Here is a 21,940-nt window from a genome sequence, read left to right on the forward strand (position 1 = left end):
ATAAAGCCATAATCAAACCATTTATTTTATATGGATCCATGCTTGACCAACCAACTCATTTATGTCAGTCATATGTCTCAAATAATGAAAAAAAAAAGGACCAATAAGAAGGGATTTAGGGTTAAATATCTTGAATGAAGCAAGCTTGGGGAAAGTTTAAGTGAAGAAGGAAAATAGACTCTTAGAAAATTGTGCACTTCATATTTCTTCTTATTTTAGATTCTCAATACTTCTACCGCTCCATTTTCATAAGAGTGGAGAACCCATTATTGTCTCGACTAAAGAAGTCGAAATATGAGAGAACTTATATTAGGATGGGCTTACTATCTAAATAGTTTTAAGAGTTATCCGTTCTACATTTGACTACTTATCATTTACTATGAGCAGGTGTGCATTCCAAGTCCTCTTGTACCATGGAAAGATCCTTTAAATGCTCTAACACATGCATTGGAGAAGGACAGAACTATCTTTTATTGATTTTTTTTTTTTCTCTTTACTCTTATTTGGATTAACTATTGAGATCACATCAGACAAGCTTTTACTAACCTAAATCCTAGCATATAATTACCGACACTTTAGGGTCCTTATCCTAGAATTTTTTTTTAAGGAAAAATTTTTGTTTCACCCTCTACTTTTCCTAATTTCAGCCACACCTCTCTATCTTAAAAATTTTCATTTGGATCCTTCACTTACTTGACTATTTCAATGAGATCCTGCCATCCACCTCAACCGAGCCCTTGATCCGATCTTAGAAAAAAAATTGTGTCACGTGATGGCTCAAAACATTTTTAAGCCTAACACGGTTGAGGAAAACACTGGTGTTTGATGGCAAATATGTAGATACCGGTGGTGGAGGACGACGTAGCGGCGAGGCGAATAGGAAGAGAGATATCAAAAGTATGTGAAAACAATTCAAACCGATCAATAGAGCGTCAACAATCGAATCTTTTAGAAAAAAATATTCAGATATTTCTGCTAAGAACGAAAAATTCATCGAACTACACTATTTCTTGGAGAAGTGCCAAAAATTATATCTTTTTTTAGCCAAAAAAATTTATAATATTTTCTCTGCGCCTTCAAATGGATAGTGTTGGGATATACCGACTGATCTCATACACCGACTTATCCTCGGATCGATCCAACCGACACCCGACTCTACCCACCGGACAGACAGACGACTCTGACAATAACTGCCGACAGTATCCGACCGAAGATATGCCGGTCAAACAGACCAATACTGTTTCCAACCGGCCGAACGGCCGAACCCATATCACTAATTTACTGTCAGGGGTGGCAGCCGACGTCCGACTTCCACAAAGCACCAGATCAGTCGATGGTATTTTCGAGTCATTACCCGATGTTCCGACAGTCGAATACCGACATATAGTCGGCCAATCCGTCCCAACGTCATACAACCGCTATGGACTGTTGTTCTGTCAAGGACATGCTGTGCGATCGCTCTGGAGCTTTGTCCTGCCAAGGATATGGGTTAATTCTGATGATCTGACAACCCACGCCGATTTGACAGCTTCCGACGATTTGACAACTCTTCAATTATCTGCTTTATTAATGATGAGATTATACCGCATTCTATTATAAAATGGAGTAAGACAACAGTTTTGGTAAATTTTGGCAAACTCTCTTAAGCTTCTCAAGTTGAGTCTTTGGTTCTTTCGACTGTTGTCTAATCTTCTCTCTGACTTGAATATCGAAGGATGTCCGTCGGAGATATCTCTGATCAACGAAGACTTTCTTTGCGGGTGCTGTTTTCGGGGGATTGGCTGCACCAGATAGATTGCATCACGGAAAGAAGAAAGATGAAGGGCGGATTTGCGCGGGGTTTTGGCACCTCTTGCTTCTATCCCGGCAGCGATGTCAATGGTAACCGTGGCCCTTCCGCTGCCACCCAGGCCCCACGGCGAGTATTGAGATCCCCATGAAGATCGGATGTCGAGGAGTTCTACCCCGCTGTGCTCTCAAGAGATCGAAAGCATGAGCAAGAGCAAGAGCACACCAAATGTTTGATGAAATACCCCTCTAGTGGTGATAAACCTCTTGCACCGTTTGCAGGGGGAGCCTAAATTCTTCTTCTTCTTTTTTTTTCTAAATTGTTCTCTCCTCTTCCCTCACCACCTCCTTTCCTTCTGCACACTAGCGCCCGACTCATCGCCTACAGCATCCTCATCATGGAGATGAGTGAGGGTCTAGAAATAGGAGGTCAAAGAGATGCTCATGGCACCAAGAAGTGGAGACGGATGTGGTTGGGTCCTTCGGGATTGAAGAAAAAGCGGAAAAACTAACATAGCCAGTGACAGTCTATAGGTATCACCTTGTCCGAAGGATGGGTTCGGATTATTCTTTCCCTATTGGTAATTCTTCAACTTTTACCTCATTTTGTGTTGCGTTTTGAAAAGCTTGCAATTTTTGGATAATATTGTTGGTAGTTTAGCGTGAATGTTGGATATTTAGTGGTTGCTGTGGTTGTGATTCTAATTGGTTCAAGAAATATTTTATGCATGGCCATTCTAAAGCTCTTCGCTTTTTTGACTATATGATTAATAGTGATCTGGATATTAGCTAGTTTCTCTTGGAATGCCGATATTTGTGTCAAAGTTTAATATTTTATTTCTTTTCAAGTTTTTGAATTCATGATTTTGGAGAAATATGCATCCGAGAGTGATCTTTAAGCATGCATGCATACATTGTCCTGTGCCTACTTAAGAAAGATTTTGATGATTCATGAATTAGAATCACTAAAATTTAAAGAAAACAAATCAAGCCAATGGAATATAAAAATGATATTTATGTTCAACAAAATCTTATTCATTAAATCAATCCATCCTAAGGATCAACTAACCACCCAAACTTAAATACAGTGCAATTTCAGGATCGTCTACTAAAACACCATATGAGTTTGGCTTTGTTCACTTGAACAAGGTTTAAAATAGGTTTACTTTGGAGGTCTTGATTGTAAAACTATGGGTAAAGTTGAGGTTTGCTCCAGTTGATACTCTTGCAAAAAATATCAGTTAGTCTTTAATTGGATTGACAAACTGACATGCTAGTGCAATTTGGATTGCAATCAAATACCCAAGTTATCAACCTAAAGTTGATTCAAAATCACATTGTGTTGACATCGAGCATAACCCAGGTTAGTTATATATTAACTTAATCCACCCTAAGTTACAAATTGGTCGGATTAGGATTGGGTAAAATTGGCCAAAGCTGCACCCTTCTGCAAGCATATCGGATTAACAAGTTTTATAGGCTAGCATTTCTCTCTTCTCATGCAGCTCACCTCTCAATGACTCGGCCATCCAACCACCGTTACTCATGGTAATTTTTTATTTCTAAAATTTAATATTATTGTGTATCTTGAATTTTTTTGGGGCTTATGAGTGAGATTTCTTATTGTGAAGAGACAATACGTTAATGAGCAGGCGAATCTCTTCAAATTTAGTAGTCCGTGGGGGTTTATATGTCCAAGAGAAGTGCATAAGGATTGATTCGTTTGAAGCCAAGTAGGCCTTATTGCATTGGTTGAGATATCATCACAAATGTAACAATTTTGTATAGGAAAGAGCAATGCCTATTCTTAAGACCTCTATAATTTAATTTCTTCACAAAGCTTATCTATTCCCTCCTCCTAGTGTCCAAAAAATAAGAAGAAAATTCCCATCTTTATCTTTTTACTTATGATATGGGCAATTTCTAAAAACTATTATAGCCCTTTATAATCCCAATAGTTTTTTTTTTTAAAAAAAAAGATGCAATTAGGACCATCCGCTATTTTTTTTGAAAAAACAATCATGCATGACATGCATCAATGTCTTACTAATATTAAGAAATAGTAAGAGAATCTGGTGTTCAGATCTTATGAATAGAAAATATTAAGAAAAATTTTCTAATGCATCATCAACTAATAGCTCCTCGGAAAAAATAGCTTATTCAATATTTGAACGAAGATAGGACTTTGGTGGCGGGCTTTTTAAATTGATCCTATAGGGAGAGAATGGAAGTATTATTGTATACAGAGAAGGGAACATGCATGATTTCATAGCAATGAGACAGTTAGAGTTCTTTTACAAGGGAAATCCTCCTATTTTGTAAGGAAAAATTCTTCGAGGTCTGAATTCTTTGCAACCAAGATGGCACTTCCATGTGAGGAAAGAAATGGAGTGTCCTTTGGAGAGGATTTGCACTAAGAATAGAGTTGGACATTTTTGTTTATTAGAACAACTCTTGCAACTAAATGCAATGGAAAGAGTAGAATTGGCTCTAACATACCAACTCTAGATTGAATACTCTCTGCATATGGAACCATTTCTAGATATAATGGCAGTCACATATGGAATCTAAGGTCAATATTAATTTTCATTAATGAGTCACAGATAGTTCAAAGATATGGGAGTTGATTGCAGGATTTAGAGAGTTGGGAGTTGTTTAAAAGACAAGGATATTATGACTGGAAGAGTGATTAGTAAGGGAGGCATGCTTTGAGACAAACTCTAGCTATTATATTGAGCATTTGGAAGAGGGATATTTTGCGAATGTGGGCATTTCACATAGAAGAGACGTTGGCATGTTTATATAGTTTTCAATATATACACACACACACACGTACATTTTTATATATACATATATTATATTAATTTACATTGAATTTGGAAATAGGGAGTTTGTCATTCAACTTGGATGAAGTTCTTATATCAACCATGCTTTTATTTTGTAAGGTGCAGGGGGTATGGAAAGGTCGGTGCTAGAGGTGATAAAGGATGTGAGTGGGGCAGTAGCGGATGCTGAACAAGATGAAATAGGGATTTTGCGGTCTAGGAGATTATTGGCTAGTGGGCCATGTCATTGTCGGAGGGACCAAGCATAGCTATCAACTAGAGGAGGCAATGGGTGTGGAGGCTATAAGGAGACAGAGAGAGATTAAAGGGTTGGCCAAAGGTTAAGGAATTATTCTATTCTAGATGGGTAGTGATGCATGGGTGAAGGATAACCTAGGAATAGGATATTATGATTAGCACAAATAAACACATAATTTATTGCTCTAGAAGCATAGCAAACAACTCTTGCATTATAATTTTTCTTATACGCATGACCCATTCCACATATAGTATTAGATGGTCTAGGAACTAAAAGTAAAACAGTCAACAAAACAAAGGGTTGGGGATAGAATTTCTGCTTAAAAGGTTCTAAACATAAAGTGATAATCAAACCAAGGGTCATAAGTAAATTTCTCCAAGAATTTTCGAGGGTTGTTTGGTTGCCATTTGCTTCCATTTAATTTAAAATACTTTGGAGATTTTCTTTTATCGACTTCTTTAATAGCATTAATATCATGCTTCCATGTATGGAAGGGTCAAGATATTACTTTGATCATATTGCTTGAACTTTGTCGGGACACGGCGGTTGCAGGGTTGTTGCCATCAGAGAAATGGGTGTTCGGCATGTGTTGGTCGATGAACTGGTGAAGGAAATCCGTCGAACAATTCTTGGTTTCTTGAGGGAATCATTATTGAGCAAAAATAGTCATTGTTCTTTGGATTGCACCCATTGGGGAAAAAGCCTTTGGTCAAGGAAACCGCCCATGGCAGAGGAATCTGAGGATTCTCAGAAAGATAAGGAATTTCAAAGAGGGGAACATAGGAAGATGGAGGGGTTATACTGGAGGTTTCAAAGGGCATTGGACTCTCATGATTGGGAACTTGCTGAGAGCTTGATTTTGTCAATCGATCTACAATATCATAACATTGGGCTTTGTATGGTGGTAAGTAGTATTTGGTTTCTATACACACCAAGATTTGGACAAAGCTACTCACTTGATTAAAAGGATTGTCTCAAATGGAGCACATGATTTCACAAAGGTGACTTGTCAGAGACGTCTTTTCTTGCATTGTGAATTTTGGCTCCTCTAAATTGCACAATGAGCTTTCCAAATACCAAAACCGGCATGATTAAGAGGTAAATTCTTACTATTTTGATTCCCTTGCATATATAATCTTAGCAATCATTGTATTCTATATTTGATTTTGTAAAATAGCTCACTCTAATTTTTCGAAGAGATCAAGAATTGATAATTGTTTCGTGATATCCTGTGATTGTGAAGTCTCATCACTTTGATTTCCATTACCTTGTACCATAAAATGTGGTGTCAAGGGTCATTTATTATGTATTTTGTTTGTGGAGAACTCATTCAAATTCCTCCGTATAAATGACATATTGATTTTTTATTACTGAATTTGAAGTGTTGTACTCAGTTTGCTACAAAGGGATATTTATACAATAATAGCTATGGAGGTTAATATTCATGTATGATTAATTTGTTTTTCTTGTTAATTTTCTATAAGGTGAAAGAACACCTCCAAGCATATAAAGGCTATGTGCATACGAAGGCCAATTGGAGTGCCAACCTTGAAAAATTCATTGCTTGGGCATTTAATCTGATAGAATTCCATTGGCACAATCAAAAAAATAAGGATAAAGATATCCATAAATCAATCTTCGAAATCCAACTACAATTGCCAGCATATAATTCTTTTTTAAAAATTGCTAGAGAAAACATTACGGGACAGGAGTTTGGTAGGGCCTTTGATGCAGCCTACTTTTTAATCCCTCTCTTGTCTAACTCAGTTAACCATGGCTGGTCATCTGGAGTAGCAAGAGATGCTGTACCGGAGTTACTAGGTTTCTTGGTGGAGGGGGGTGCAGAAAATGTAAACCAATACTTCATGAAAGCTACTCGATTTGGGAGCACAGAACTTGTAAGCATTTTATTGCAGGTAATGTATCCTACTTTTGCACAAAAGCATTTTACCTATGGTAGCTCTAGTTATCCTTTACTTTTAGTTGGATTGTAATAATAGTGCAGATAATTGCAGAAATTTCTTATCGGATTTTAAATAATATTGGAACCACAGCTTGCTTCTAATCAGTGGACATGATTACTTAGACAAGCTCTAATTTTCATTATTATCCATTCTATAAAGAATTATCCTAATTGATAGTAGGATATGGGAAAAATGTGGTAAGTGATTATCTCAGATGGTGATATATCTTCGGTCGTACCAACCTCTCTAGTTTTTTTTCTTTTTTTTTGGGTGCGAGGGGGGGGGGGGTGAGGTGGGGGTCACAGGGTTTGGAAGAAAGTCACCACCCATTTTTAAAAGAGAACATGACATTCATAAAATGGGGCAGACAGGTGCAACGCGATGACTTTAACTGAGCTATAAAATCATTTAGTGATGAGAATGGAAGGGAAACCATCCACAACCTTTTTTTAAGTTCAACTCATGTTTTTGCCAATGCATGTATGATATTCTATTTGTAAGACAGGATAAGGTCGTTGGGATAGTAGCATATTATTTTAGAATTCTGAACATAAAATGATGTGTAAGTGTTACTTGATGAGATGAGAGGACAATGATTATTAAGATCATGTTGCCTTGGGATTTACTATATGGTTATGATATTCTATTTTGGAGGCAGGATAAGGTCGTTAGGATAATAGCAGATTATTTTAGAATTCTGAACACAAAAACATCAAATGATGTGTAAGGCATTACTTAATGAGATGAGAGGACAATGATTATTAAGATCATGTTGCCTTGGGATTTACCACATGGTTATGAAAATTTATTTTTTGATGTAAGATCATGGTAATTGTCTTGAGGAAGTGAAAGCTTAGATGGGCTAATGGGTAAACTGACATCTATAAATGAAACATGGTAGACTGAAAATGTTCATAACATGGTAGGAATTATAGGACTAGATTTATGTATACAAATGGGCTATCTAACAATTTTTGCAACTAGTTTGAATGAGGTTTCTGCTATGCTAAAAATGATCAATGACCAGCAATCTTGATGGATAGAAATGGGTTAGCCAGTACCATGAGAAATGGTAGAATTCAATTTGGTTAAACTTCTTTTTTTGAAATCTTGTAATAATGAGTGGAAAAATGAGGGAAAAATGAAGGAAAAATATAATTCGCTATTGGCACAAATGGGAGTCCCTAATACTATTATCATTCCTATTCTTTACTCAACTTCTATCAAAAGATCTACTCTTATCCGCTAGCCTCTTCTTTCTCTTATCAAGACCTGGTTCATGGATCTAATCAAACAACAAGAGTTTTTCATTAGTTAAATGTGGCCATTTAAACTTTCATGATGCATGGCATTGATGATATTTCCATTTTGTTCTTCACACCCTTACACTAGCATATTCCATGAAAATAGGAAGGGAATAGCATTTACACTTATCAAATAATAGTTATAGGGGGACCTTCTTCTGACCATCAAACAATATGTTATTCTTGAAAAACCTACAAAAAAAACTCTCCATATAACCAGTTATGTAACAAGGTTTGCAGATACCCATGTGTAGTGTTCCATATCAAGCAACCATACTATACTAGTACTAAACCGATACTCAGTATGTTGTGCATACTAAGTGTCAATATGCCAAATTGTTCCCTATACCATGATAGGCATACTAAGTGTCAATATGCCAAATTGACCTCCATAATGAGCATTGCTGAAATATACTAATATGGTACCAGTATAGATCTAACACCATGATTGAAAAACTTCCTCCTTAATTATAGGAGGCAAGCATCTCTCCACCTATAACAAAGTCCTTGGCAATAGGAGATGTCCTAAGTTATGTTTGGTAGAATGCTAAATGTTGGGTGGATGTCTGGCCTGGACACCACCTTTCAAGACCTTTTCAGTACCACGCGATGCAGCAGGAAGAAAGAAGAAACAAAACAAAAATAAAAAACAATCAAAATACGTGAATCTGACACAAAAGGGCTCGCCTCCACGGGGCATGCAAACTTCACTATGAAAAAGAAATTTTACAAGAGGAGACCTCACCCTCAACCCTTGTACACCCAATTCTCTCTCACTAGAAGTTTCCCTCACAAAAGCTCTCTCTCTCTTGGAAGACCCCCTGAACCCCTGAAGTGCCTGCCGACCGCTGTCCAGGAGCCTCCTGCTCCTTGTCTCTCAGCGCTTCCGTCTCTCTCTTCTTCTTCTTGGGTTCTGCGCGGCTGAGAAAACGAACCACATCTCTCTCTATTCGTCACAGGCCTTTTTAAAGGCTTAAACTGGGTTTAAACCTAATTAGATTAGGTTTAGGTCTCCTAAACAAGCCAAATCATGCTCCTGAACCGTCGGATCGTCATCGGGAACTCACTGGGCCATTCGATAGCGACCGGTCCACGGAATAGTGCCGTGGACCACGTGAAATGCGTGGAAAACGCCCATGCGGTCCACAGGCCCAGTCGTGGACCGCCCGGTCCATGGTGGACCGGTGTAAAGGGCCAGGCAGGCCGCCTGGGCCGGCCCGCGCGCGCAGGCCTGGGCCGCGCCTGCGCGCGGGCCCGCGCATGGGCTGGGCCGCGCGCCTGCCTGGGCCACGCGCCCACCTGGGCCGCGCGCCCACCTGGGCCGCCCGCCCGCCTGGGTCGCGCGTCCCGTGCGCCGCCGCCTACGGCCGCACCGCTGCTGCCCGCCGCCGGCCGCCTCGAGTCTCGTATCGACTTCAAAAGTTCGTATCTCCTTCATCCGAGCTCTGTTTCGGGTGATCTTGGTCTCGTTGAACTCTATTTTTCGCCGCGAACCTCGCTGTGGACTCAATGTGGGCTGAATCTCGAGGCGTCAAATCCTAACAATCTTCATCTCGACTCGATATTCGGCTTCCTCCAAACTTCGAAAGCTTCTGGATCTCCTCGCCCCCATGCCCTGGGACAATCGCCTACTGATCATGGATGGGCAAACATGAAAGTCGAGCCAGGCTGCTCGATCCCATCTCCGTCGTATGCTGTGCTCCTCCTGACCTGACACCTGCTCGGGGCATCGTCCTGCGGTAATAGGAATCTCACCTTGCGACGTTGTCTCTCGTCCTCTTGAGTCTCCTGTCTCGTGCCCGATCTGCCTCCTAGAGCTCCACCTCGCTCTGGGCTCTACCTGGCTCCCGAAGCTCCACCTCACACTGGGCTCCCCGTCAGGTAATAATGTCCTATGCTCCCCTTCTTCCCCTCCAGCACAATTCTATTGCCGCGTAGCACCCTCAGGATTCCTCCACCAGCTACCGTCCTGTAGCCTTTCGAATCCAGTCTGCTAAGTGAGATAAGATTCCGCCTGAAATCGGATATGTATCGGACCTCCCTCAATCTCCTCACTGTACCGTCATGTGTCCTCCAGCTGACCGTCCCAATACCTCTGATCATACAGCTCGATCCATCCGGCAGATATACAGTGCCCTCACTGTTCTCTAAGGAGTCAAACCGCTCCTCTCTGCAACATACATGATAGGGGCATGCAGAATCTAATATCCACTGCTGGGAAGAAGTAGATACCTCATCAGATATCTCAAAGACATCTCCATCTGAATCGCTGCCGGCCGTCGCTATAGCAATCACCGTTCGATTTTTTGAGTTGAGGGCAATCTCTGGCTAGATGTCCTAACTCCTCACACCGGTAACACCTGGTTTTGCTCAAGTCCCTCCTGGACTTAGACCGCTCTCGTTGCGATCTCCTGTCGCTCCGTCTACCGCCTCCTGCTCTTCCAGAAGCCACCAAAGCTGAGCTATCGCCACCTGAGCTCGAAGCTGGGTTCTCCCTCCTGAGAACCTCATTCTGGAGTATCGCCGCAGTGACCTCGTCCATCTTGATAGTGCTCTTCCCCACTAGAAGAGCAGTCACCAAGGACTCTTACGAAGGAGGAAGCGACGTCAGTAAAACCAGCGCCCTGGTCTTCTCCTCAACGTTGTCGCCAACGCTGAGGAGGTCGGTGAGGATCTTCTAGAAGTGGCTCAAATGCTCCTGCACGCTGTCCCTCAGTCATCCGCAGTTGGTAAAACTGCCTCCAGAGGAAAAGTGTGTTGGTGAGAGACTTCGTCATGTACAACTCCTCGAGCTTCGATCACAGCACCGTCGAAGAAGTCTCACTCAGCACATGGATCACCACCTCATCCGTCAGGTACATGCGGATGGTACTCACCGCCTGCATCTGTAGTCGTTTTCAATCCCGCACCTCCATGGTGGTCGGCTTTTCATCGCACAAGAGAGCATCGATCAAACCCTGTTGAATGAGCACGTCCTTCACCCTTGCCTGCCACAAAGAGAAATTGCTCTTACCATCGAACTTGTTGATCTTCATCTTGATTGTTCCTGTCTTCTTCATCTTCAGTCTTGCTCACCACCACTGCAATCTACGTCATTGTACCGCCTTGCTCTGATACCACTTGTTGGGTAGATGTTTGGCCTGGACACCACCTTTCAAGACCTTTTCAATACCACGCGATGCAGCAGGAATAAAGAAGAAACAAAACAAAAAGAAAGAACAATCAAAATACGTGGATCAGCCACAAAAGGGCTCGCCTTCACGGGGCATGTAAACTTCACTATGAAAAAAAAATTTTACAAGAGGAGATCTCACCCTCAACCCTTGTACATCCAATTCTCTCTCACTAGAAGTTTTCCTCACAAAAGCTCTCTCTCTCTCTTGGAAGACCCCCTGAACCCCTGAAGTGTCTGGCGACCGCTGTCCAGGAGCCTCCTGCTCTTTGTCTCTCAGCGCTTCCGCCTCTCTCTTCTCTCTTCTTGGGTTCTGCGCGGCTGAGAAAACGAACCACACCTCTCTGTGTTCGTCACAGGCCTTTTTAAAGGCTTAAACTGGGTTTAAACCTAATTAGATTAGGTTTAGGTCTCCTAAACAAGCCAAATCACGCTCCTGAACCGTCGGATCGTCATCGGGAACTCACTGGGTCGTTCGATCACGACCGATCCATGGAATAGTACCGTGGACCGCGTGAAACGCGTGGGAAACGCCCACGCAGTCCACAGGCCTAGCCGTGGACCGCCCGGTCCACGGTGGATCGGTGTAAAGGGCCAGGCAGGTCGCCTGGGCCTGGGCCGGCCTGCGCGCGCGGGCCCGCGCACGACTGGGCTGCGCGCCCGCCTGGGCCGCGTGCCCGGCTGGGCCGCCCGCCCGCCTGGGTCACGCGTCCCGCCCGCCTGGGTCGCGCGTCCCATGCGCTGCCGCTTGCGGCCGCGCCGCTGCTGCCCGCCGCCGGCCGCCGGCAGTCCTCTGCCGCCTCGAGTCTCGTGCCGACTTCAAAAGCTCGTATCTCCTTCATTCGAGCTCCGTTTCGGATGATCTTAGTCTCGTTGGACTCTATTTTTCGCCGCGAACCTCGCTGTGGGCTCAATGTGGGCTGAATCTCGAGGCATCAAATCCTAACACTAAAGTTCACGGGGTAGCTGCCCCCTCTCGCTTTCCAGGCGTAGCCAGTGAATGTCAATCTTACCATATTCTCTTTCTTTCTCTTTCTCTGCTATGTACATGTATTGAGTGTTTTGAAAGTCTCTTGCCTATGTATCAAATAGACTTGAAATGGGCAGTTGTAATATAATTAGCAAGCTTAGCTACATAAAATTCTTATACTTCAATAATTAAAATCATTGATCTTGATCTACACATCTTGAAACACATCAAAAATTGGATCAATTTAGATACTTTAAAATTACAATCAAATCAATATATGGTATCATATAACATGAAAATTGTCCATTTTGCATCCACCTTGACTGATAAGGGACCTCCAAAACCCATGATTTTTGTTTTCTAGGGAGTTTAGACATTGTAGATCATAATTAACAGCATGTATTCTCATCTTAAAAAGCTACCACAAATTTTGCAGCTCTAGTATGCACATGCTTAAAGACACACAGACAGCAAGTTAAAGGTGCCATCGATTCTCTTGATGAGATCAACAAATGCTGACTCATTGGACATGAATAACTTCAAACAAAAGCAATGACATCCAGAAAAATAACTTTTTTTCAGTAACTTTACGATCTTAATTTGAATCCTTTCAAGAAGGAGAAAAAGAAAAAAATTCAATAAACTCTTACTTCTAACTTTACTCCTGTTACAGCTGACTCAGGCTAGAGGTTTGCATGTGAACGTAAATCTTGCCCTTTGTGTTGCCTCTGAATACTCTAACATCGACACCGTGGAGTGTCTCATCACAGAGGGGCATGCAACGTCCTTCTTGGGGCCCCTGATGATGGCTGCCAGGAATGGTTGTGCCCCAGTTGTCCAGTGGTTTGTCAAGCGAGGATGTGCTGATATGGAGCTCTGTTATGCACTCACTGCTGCCACATCAAGTAATCAAGTTGCCATCATCACCTCCCTCCTCCAATGCATCCCTCAGCAGATGCTCAACCTTTTCAGCTTTGGGATCCTGAAGTCTGTGGGGGAGGAGAGACCTGATTCTTTCCAAGGTGTTAACTTTCTTCTTAGTTCTGATCTTCTCCGAGACCCTATTGCAACGTATGCATTTACCAACAGTCTTGCAACATCAAATGAGGGGATCATCACAACTGAGCTGAGAGTTTTCTTACTTGATCTTTGGTCGGTGGCGCATTTGTTGAGGGAATGAGAGCTGGAGAGGACCATTATGTGAACTTGATGAGGATTCTTAGGAGAGGAGAGTCAGATATTTGTCTGAGAGAGTTGCCACCACCATTGGTAATTGCTATAGCATACCTGCCGCTGTACAGGGAGTGTTTGGCAGCCAGTGGGTCATTGCTACCTCAGAGGTTGAAGAGGAAACTCTTGGTGGCGGCAAGGAGGCTTAGCAATTGAGCAGCGGATGAAATGAGCCTGAAGAGAGAGCTTTTATAAATCTTGCAGCAGCACATGCCATTTTTCTGATGCCCTTGACAGCATTTGTTTCAAATTTATCTTTTGATCTCATGGGTTAAGAATAGCATTGGTACAGTTCCTTGAGCGTTTTGTTTGACAATTTAAAGATAAAGTTGTAAGAGGTTTGTCTTAATCTTCTAATCTGAAGTTTATTCTAATGGCAGTGCTATGTCTAATGGTTCAAAACAGTCCTATGTGGTTTTTCTTTCTTGGCCATATAAATCATTTTGTCCAAAATCTGCTTTAATAATCATAATATCATAAGAATGTGTGGTTAATCCTTTTAGGAGCTTGCTTGTAGAAAATAGTTCGGAATCAGCTTAGGTGGATTTTGTCTTATTTCTGGGTGATCCATTTTGAATATATCTTATTGTTGTTTCAATGTGCTTGGTTAAAGTTTGCTTGTTATTATCATCCCTTGGTTATATTTATCTTGGATCATCGAAACCAAAGGGATCCAAAATGGAGGGCATGTTTGTTGGTTTATGTTTTTAACTATTACTAGTTTCATTTTTAATGAAATTCTGATGATCATGCAGTTAACTTTTTTCCTTCTCTTCTCGTCTTAATATCATAATTGGGTTTCTGTTCATGAGTTTGTCCCTCTAATGGTGTTCTGATTTATTTGCTGGAACTATTCCTTCTAGACTTTCTCTCTCTCCCCCCCTATCTATCTATCTATCTATCTCTCTGTCTCTATCTGAGAAAAAAAAAGGGAATAACCCACCTAAAATTTATTGAACGAATGATAACAGTTATATTACAATTCTAAGGTTTTGTACCCTTTAGAAGATTTCCAACAGTATATAAACAATTGACAATTCTAGAGCTAGAAGGCAACCAGTCATCAAAAAGTTGGATACAACAGCAGAAGGGATCTGTGTTTCTGCAAGAAAATCTGATGATTTCTTTCTTTGCAGATAACCCAGCAAAAAGCAGCAACCAAGTGATCCCAGGCTGGTCTCCAAGACTTTGGAGTTTTCCTTCTACTCCAAGTTGTCCAAAGAGATAACAGGGAAATTTGGAATTCCATTAATGTTCCAACTCTGAAGAATTTTCTCCTTTAGCTGTCTGGTCGCTGAGCAATTGAGGAACAGGAACAGGTGGTTGGTCTCTGAGCATGTACTGCATATCTCTGATGATTTTGTTCAATTCATAGTTTAATGGGTCGATCTCTGTCCTGCTAGCATCTTCCTAGACTTTATGTTTGGCTTCTCTCTTTGTCAAAATTGTCTATCAGAAATTTAGCCTTAATTAGTGGACTGACCTGAGGTATGGACATGCTTGCACAAGAAATTGTTGTCCAATGTTTTTCTTGCCAATCTGTTTTCTCATGAAAAATTGCTAAGATTTCTGTGAGACAAAGCACAACAGAATATATTTCAAAATATGATTTCTGAAAAATTATTTGACCCATTGGTTCCAAGAAGCACTAGTTGCTTCCCATCCTGATAAGCAAACAAATCACCTGTTTCTTAAGTTATGGTAATGGAGGCGACTAAAGCTTTCATGGAGGGCAATTTCATACATTTAAAAATAAATAAAACCTTTTTTGTAGGATAACCTTGTTGCATATAAATTGCCTATTAGTTGCCATACCCCTTTCTTTGCCAACCAGATTCATTTTTTGGTGATGCATTTCCAAAAATTTGGATCTAGATAATTATATTATGGGTGGGACTCCCTCCCTTTCTCATGTTAAAAAAAAAAAAAGCTTTCTTTTTATCCAAAGAAACAAAGGGAAAGATCTAACTAATTTTTCAATATATGCACAACCGATGGAGAAGGAGAGTAGCAACACAGGAAGATCAGCAGGTAGCAAGGAATCTGTCTGACCACATCCTCACTATGACTGCTTATATGCCAATCTGCCATCTGATTAGCCTCCCTGAAAGTATGGCTTGCACGAAGATCAAAGCAAGGATACAATCAGATAGATGATGTCATGGAGGATATCTTATAATGTGTTCTTGGTTTTTTAATCCACCGAATGGCTATTAAAGTGTCTCCTTCAAACCAAGTGGTCCCGCACCCTAGGAATTATGTTCTTGCTATGAATCCCTCCCATGCAGCTCTTAGCTCAGCCAATGGAACAGAGGCAAAGTAAAGTACCTGAGAAGAAGCATGTAGTAGATGTCCTTGTGCAAGAATCGAAATTGGCCTTCAATTTATTCGGGGTGGGGTATCCAGGAGACAGAAGTTGGATTCAAAGAGCCACCAATGTCCCCATGGAAAGAACATAAGCTGTCAGAGAGAGCATTTGATGCCTCATGAAATTCGCTAGAGACACAAAGCAAGATTACTCAAGTTCTGAGAGGTCATATTAGCACCTTGACATAGCCTTTAATTTTGAAAAAAAACTCTCATGTCTGATTCTACAGTAGGGATAGATATTAAGAAAGAACCATCAATTATAACCCAAAAAGAACCAGATTTTGTAAACAATATAAAGGAACAATGAGGGGAATATCTTGGCGAGGCAATCATAATTGTTTTGGTAGACCTGCTGTTCAGGCACTAAAACCCGTTCTGATCACATCTAGACTCTGTTTCATATTGGTTGTCTGCAAGGTTACTCATTGATTTAGATATTCTTTTGAGAAGGATTAGTTGTCAGGCTACAACAAAAAGACCTTGATAGCTAGCCTTTATTTGGAAGAGGTTAAGGTTAATGGCGATGATTTATCATCATAAAATACAGGACAATCAAGCATAAGTTTGATGCCGTGGAAGCATCATAAAAATATTAAGTTGGTACTGCATAGGTGGATCAAGGTGGAGGACTTCCATGAAATGAAAAGGAAAGCCAAAAGTCATCCTCTTGAGAATTTAAGCATCTGCATTGGAATGCAAGTGAAATAATATAGCTTCTTGGACAAAGGAAGATCTTATTAGAAACTAGTCTTGATTTTCCTTACTCAGAGGTGCTGAGAATTGCAGTTCCAGGAAGCTCTTAGGTGAAGTATAATTTTGTTTATTCTGAGGGGACCTATGATACTACCTTGAATCTCATTCATTTTTCATGCAAACAATAAAACGCATTTGATTCATTCAACCCAATAACAAGAATTCAGCTGGCAGCTTGAGTCACTTCTTGTTCCTTTTACAATCATCTCTGCCTATCTAATTTCAGCCTACCCCCTTTTCATTGGACTATGATACCATATCAGCTGTGATACATTCTTCTGATAGAATGCACTTTGAAAAGGAAAAGGTGATTGGCTTGCTTTTAGGACAAGCTGCAATCACCAGATTGCATAATCAGACTAGCAAGTACAGGAATCCCATTCATCTCCAAAAAAAAAAAAAAAAAGAAAAAGAAAAAGAAAAAAAGAAAGGAAGACCTGATCAGGTGATTAGAAAGATGTAAGTTTCAACTGCTTCATTTTACTGAGAAACTTTTAAGTAGGTGCATTAGTATCTTCATCAACAATAGCTTGGTGATAACAAAAATCCAAACTAAATACAGCCTAAGGCAGCTTCAGGACCCTAGAAGTTTAGGGCTCTTGAATGAAGTAGCCTTATAGACTAAAGAGCCAACGAAGCGAAGCTGCAATGACATGAAATAATAAAATGCAACTTAAAATTTTATATGATAATTTCCTTCCATAAGTTGTAAGAAAAATAAATGTTGTACACCTTTGGAAATTTGGAATCTATATGATCCACTACATGGAATAGTTAATGAAGCCAGTAATGAGTATTTACTTCTTAGAGTTAGAGCAGTGCCGACAATGGAAGCACAGGATACCCATACTCAGCGATGAGACAGCCAACAATTCTTACCACAACCAAACTAAGATATATTGACTGCAATGTTTTCTATGCTGAATGGTTGTTTTGATCTTAGATTCAAACCATAGGAGCGCAGGATACACTCAGCAACGAGACAGCCAACAAATGTTACGATAGCCAAACTAAGATATATTAACTGCAATACAATTTTTTTGTTCTGAATTATGTGTTGATCTTAGGTTGAAACAACAGGACCTTGATAACCATGTTGTGGTAAAGACTTCAAAGTTTTGTACAAGGCTGAATTTTCACCAAGTCTTCAGTAGATAGCACTCACATATATCGGTGCATGTGTGCAATTTCTTTATCATACATGCACATAGAAACACATACAGGAACAAAGAAATGAAAGAATACAACAAAAACTTCTTCTTTTTTTTTCCTTTTTTTGATGATTGAATACAACATGCACATAGAAACACATATTGGTGCCCGTACTATTTATGTGATAAAGTCACCAGACCACCAGTCCCAAACAGAGATCATACTCATCAAAGAAACAAAATTGGGAAGGAGGATGAGAAATAAAGATGTTGAGATGCTGACAATAACCACATTATAAAACAACAGCCTAATTCAAGACAACAAGCAGAAAATTGCATGACATGTTTATGTCGACCGGAGCTTTATATTTTTGGTCTTTTATTTGATCCAGTGAAATGGGTTCTTATATCAACCAGTCGTTGTGCTTCAGACTATGTAAAGTATATACAGCACCAAGGCAAAGAATGTCCATCCTTTTATTTTAAATAAATTGGCTTCAAAAGCTCCAATCTATTAAGAACATGGTCTCAATCTTCAGGCACTTTTTCTTTTTTGCGTAAAGATCTACATGCACTTTAATTGTGTTTATAGGCCACTCAGTTCATCTCCAGTGTTTAAATTATCTGCCTTCTCTTTAGTTTTACCTCACTGCTGGTAGAATGGTTCCAATTATACATCTATTCTCTTTTTTCACCGCATTCGATATGCATAGCATAGGAGAAAAATAAATAAATAAATAAATAAATCGAGCAACAGATTAAAAACCCCACTACCAGAGATTGCTAAAGATCTTGTGGATTTTTGCTTTGTTAAATCAGTTAGAGTGAGGTTGGACGGGGAGTAGTATCAATGGCAGCATGGATTTATCCGAGACTCTGAAATGTGAGAGACTGATCATGATCTTCATTTCTGAAGACTGACCACCATCAAAAACTATAAAGAAGTTGATACATACAAATGTAATTTAAAGGACTAATGACAAAACTTGGATGAGAATGCTGAAAGTAATAAGTAGGCATCAACATGAAAAGACGGAAAAAATATTGGGCACTCTACTCGTGTGAACATTTGTCTAACTCTTTACAAGTAAGAGGAGGCAATTTTTTGCATGTCGGATGGCATAAAAGCCAAGACCATTAGCACAACTAGCATGCCTACAGGAAGCAGTAGTAACAAGGAAGGTGGTGGAGGCAATGGTGGCAGGATAAGCGGAAGAAGTATCATTGATGCTGTGAGGCAGATCAGTACCAGAAATTTTTCTGTGCTGAAATAACTCGATGGAAAGGATTTCCCATGATTCCTCTGCGATTGAGTCCTCTTATACTCCAAGTTTGGTACACTGCCCAATGTTGTCCTCTTTACTCTGCTTTCCATTACACCACTGCAATTAGACTTAAAACAATGAAACCTTTTGAAAATTGCCACTCAGCATCCAAAGGCCACAAAGTGCATTTAAATTCCCAACTTGGATATGTGAAGGCTTATCAATCTTTCAAGAGGTAAGAGATCTGTTCATCAAGCTTATAAATTCCTCTCTGACGTGGGACTTTAAGGTTCTTGCAAACTTGAGTTTGTTCTTTGCCTTTCTGTCGCTTGCAATCCAAATATATTTATTGAATCATGACCCAGTATCCCCAACTGGTGATGCTGTTTTGTGACAAAGCTTTGACCAACTGCAACTTAACCGCAGACAAGCAAGCAAAGTAGGTCCTCAAGGAAACTGGTAATCCACTGCTATTGAGAAGGAGATAGCCTTCAACTTTCAAACTTCAACCTGTTGATAATGAATGGAATATGGATCCCCATCAGTCCAAGAAAATTGAAGATCTTTTTTCAACAACATATTATGTGGAAAAAAAGATATATATCAAATTGCCATTTTTTTGACAAGGAGGAGGGAGAGACCAAAAAGTAAAGAAAAAGGAAAACACAAACTGGGCTCTTGGAGTTGGAAGAAATTAACATGCAGGCAGTTCTATTGGCATATTCTTTTCCTTTATATACAGATGATGGGCAGCCTGACCAATCAAACCCAAAAAAAAAAACAAAAAAAGAATGGATGGAAAAATAAAAAATTCATCCTTCCCTCTCAGCCTTTGGCTTTTAAGACCTCCCACATGATCAAAATGACACAAAAGACTCCTAACTTTTTGAGCAAACATAAAACATCGATGCCTTCCTATATGATATGAATTAGAGCTTTCTTCCAAAGCCCCTTCAGATTCAGACCCAACTGATTCTGTAAAAATGCTCTAGAGATCCATTACAGTAAGAGAAACAACAAAGAACTAAGCATTACCTCAGTTGGATTTGCTCCTGTCACCACTGGAAAAGGGACCTCCTTTGCATTGCGCAGCAAGTATTTTTTTCCTTCAAGCCAAAATCCCAAACATTAAAGAAGAATGACATGTGAGATCAGCACATGTGATACCTGGAGCTCCTTTTATTTTATTCTATTAGAGAAGTAGGAGGGCCAAGAATAAGGAAGAAAGAGGGGTGGAGAGGAGAAGGGTGGTAGAGATGTTGTTTAATGGGGAGGCGCAATTGATAAATGTAATGCCTCACTCGGGCAAGAATCGGAGATAACAGGACTTACGAGGCTGATATGGTTGGGGTTGGCTGATTAGCTCTTTATTTATTTGGGCTGTGTGCTGAGTTGGTGTGTGCGTTAGAGAAGGACAGATGCACTGTATTCTATACCCAAGTGGGGGCAGTGATGGGGATTTCCTTTTCTTTGTTAGGAGGCAAACTTGATATTTTCAATGTTTTAAGGTTCTTCTCCCCTGGCCTCCTTCAGTGACTCCCCAATTATATTTTTTCTCCTTTGCCCCTCACCAGGGTCAAGTTCTAGTAAAAAGGATCCGGGTTGGTTTTTTTTGGCAATATCTTCAGGTCTGATCAATGACCCATCAAGCCTGCTCTTATTGATTTCCTTGTACCAACATAATAATGATAATAAAATAATAGTAGCAGTAGTAGTAATATAAGAAATACCGGGTCCCAACAGTGAATCATTCCAAAATGATTCTTCTTGGAATTTATAGTCACAACTGAAGTTGTGGGAGCTTCTATATTCTACTGTTGGCATTTGGCAATATTAATTTCTCCCTCATGGATTGATCCATGTAAAATGGGATTTGGTGGATGAACATGTTCTTGAATGCTAGATTAGTGCTTCATTATTGCATTTGAATGCTCGAATTTCCTCATGTTTTATTTAAGATGTCGTTAAATCCTTCGGGGATCTAAATATGAGAGATGGTATACTTTGCATACAAATGTTTATTGGTTTTCATCACGGACACGTGATCAACACAAATATCGTGCCGACACAACACATGGACTCATAGGATTCACATGATCCAGAGCACATGTAAATAATAGACACCCAAATGCTTGTGTAGGTTCAATGTCCCCATATGGATGCCATAAAGTTTTCTATATATGGTGTAACATAAGACATCACACTTAATTTTCCTCTTTTCCTTTCTGGTCAAAATTCTTTTTTTTTTTTTGTCAAACACGCGTCACTATTGCGACTCGCTCCTAGTTTTTGACCCGTACAAGGAAACTGATATGATACATTGCATCAACTCATACAAGGGAGCTCATGTGATACATTGCATCAATCGATAGCTACTCATGACCATGATATTTAAATAAAACAATTCTAGAAATTCTTTAAATAATATAGATCTTGGTATTTTGCTAAAATAAAGGTTTTATAGAGATGATTCAAACAACTATTGTAATATGATATGGTGATATGGATGATAACTCGGATGATATATCTCAATTTTGCGTAATCTTTTTTTTTTTTTTTTTATTTGGAAGCTGGAAGGTGCGGGCAAGTTGCGAGGAAGGGAACTGCAATCTTTTATACAGCGTATGTAGTCATATAGGGTGGGCCGACGACCGGATTCAGAGTTTTCGGCCAGCGGATGCAATTGGATACGCGCAACCATGAGATCACGCTTTCATAGTATCCTCTTGTACGGTCCACTGAATGTTCGTTCCCGCTTGCCTTTTGGCGTGGGGCCAAATTGTCTTGCCGGCACCAGCCTTGGTGGGCTCCAAAAACTTGGATTGCTCTTCCACAAGTAAAGAGAAGCCATCTCTCTCTATCTCTATCGTCCTTGCGTGAGAAATATTT

At 40.3% G+C, this 21,940-nt stretch overlaps 1 protein-coding gene and 1 long non-coding RNA gene across 2 annotated transcripts; one reads left to right on the plus strand and one right to left on the minus strand.

Moving 5' to 3' along the window:
- The first annotated feature begins 1,660 nt into the window (after positions 1–1,660).
- On the plus strand, positions 1,661–15,024 carry LOC105034766 (ankyrin repeat protein SKIP35). The gene is given in 9 exon segments (XM_073259265.1): positions 1,661–2,369; positions 5,425–5,802; positions 5,804–5,885; positions 5,888–5,970; position 6,166; positions 6,357–6,788; positions 12,956–13,439; positions 13,442–13,850; positions 14,649–15,024. Coding segments are annotated over 7 exon segments (1,737 nt in total). The 5' UTR covers positions 1,661–2,369; positions 5,425–5,443; the 3' UTR covers positions 13,738–13,850; positions 14,649–15,024.
- A 3,694-nt stretch (positions 15,025–18,718) lies between these two features.
- LOC140858505 (uncharacterized) lies at positions 18,719–20,987 on the minus strand. Its single transcript, XR_012142068.1, has 2 exons — positions 20,087–20,987; positions 18,719–19,561 (listed from the first exon to the last, which is right to left on the minus strand). It is a non-coding gene; the product is annotated as an uncharacterized lncRNA (long non-coding RNA).
- Between the last annotated feature and the right edge of the window lie 953 nt (positions 20,988–21,940).

The sequence above is a fragment of the Elaeis guineensis genome, chromosome 1 (assembly GCF_000442705.2).
Source record: "Elaeis guineensis isolate ETL-2024a chromosome 1, EG11, whole genome shotgun sequence".
Lineage (NCBI taxonomy): Eukaryota > Viridiplantae > Streptophyta > Magnoliopsida > Arecales > Arecaceae > Elaeis > Elaeis guineensis.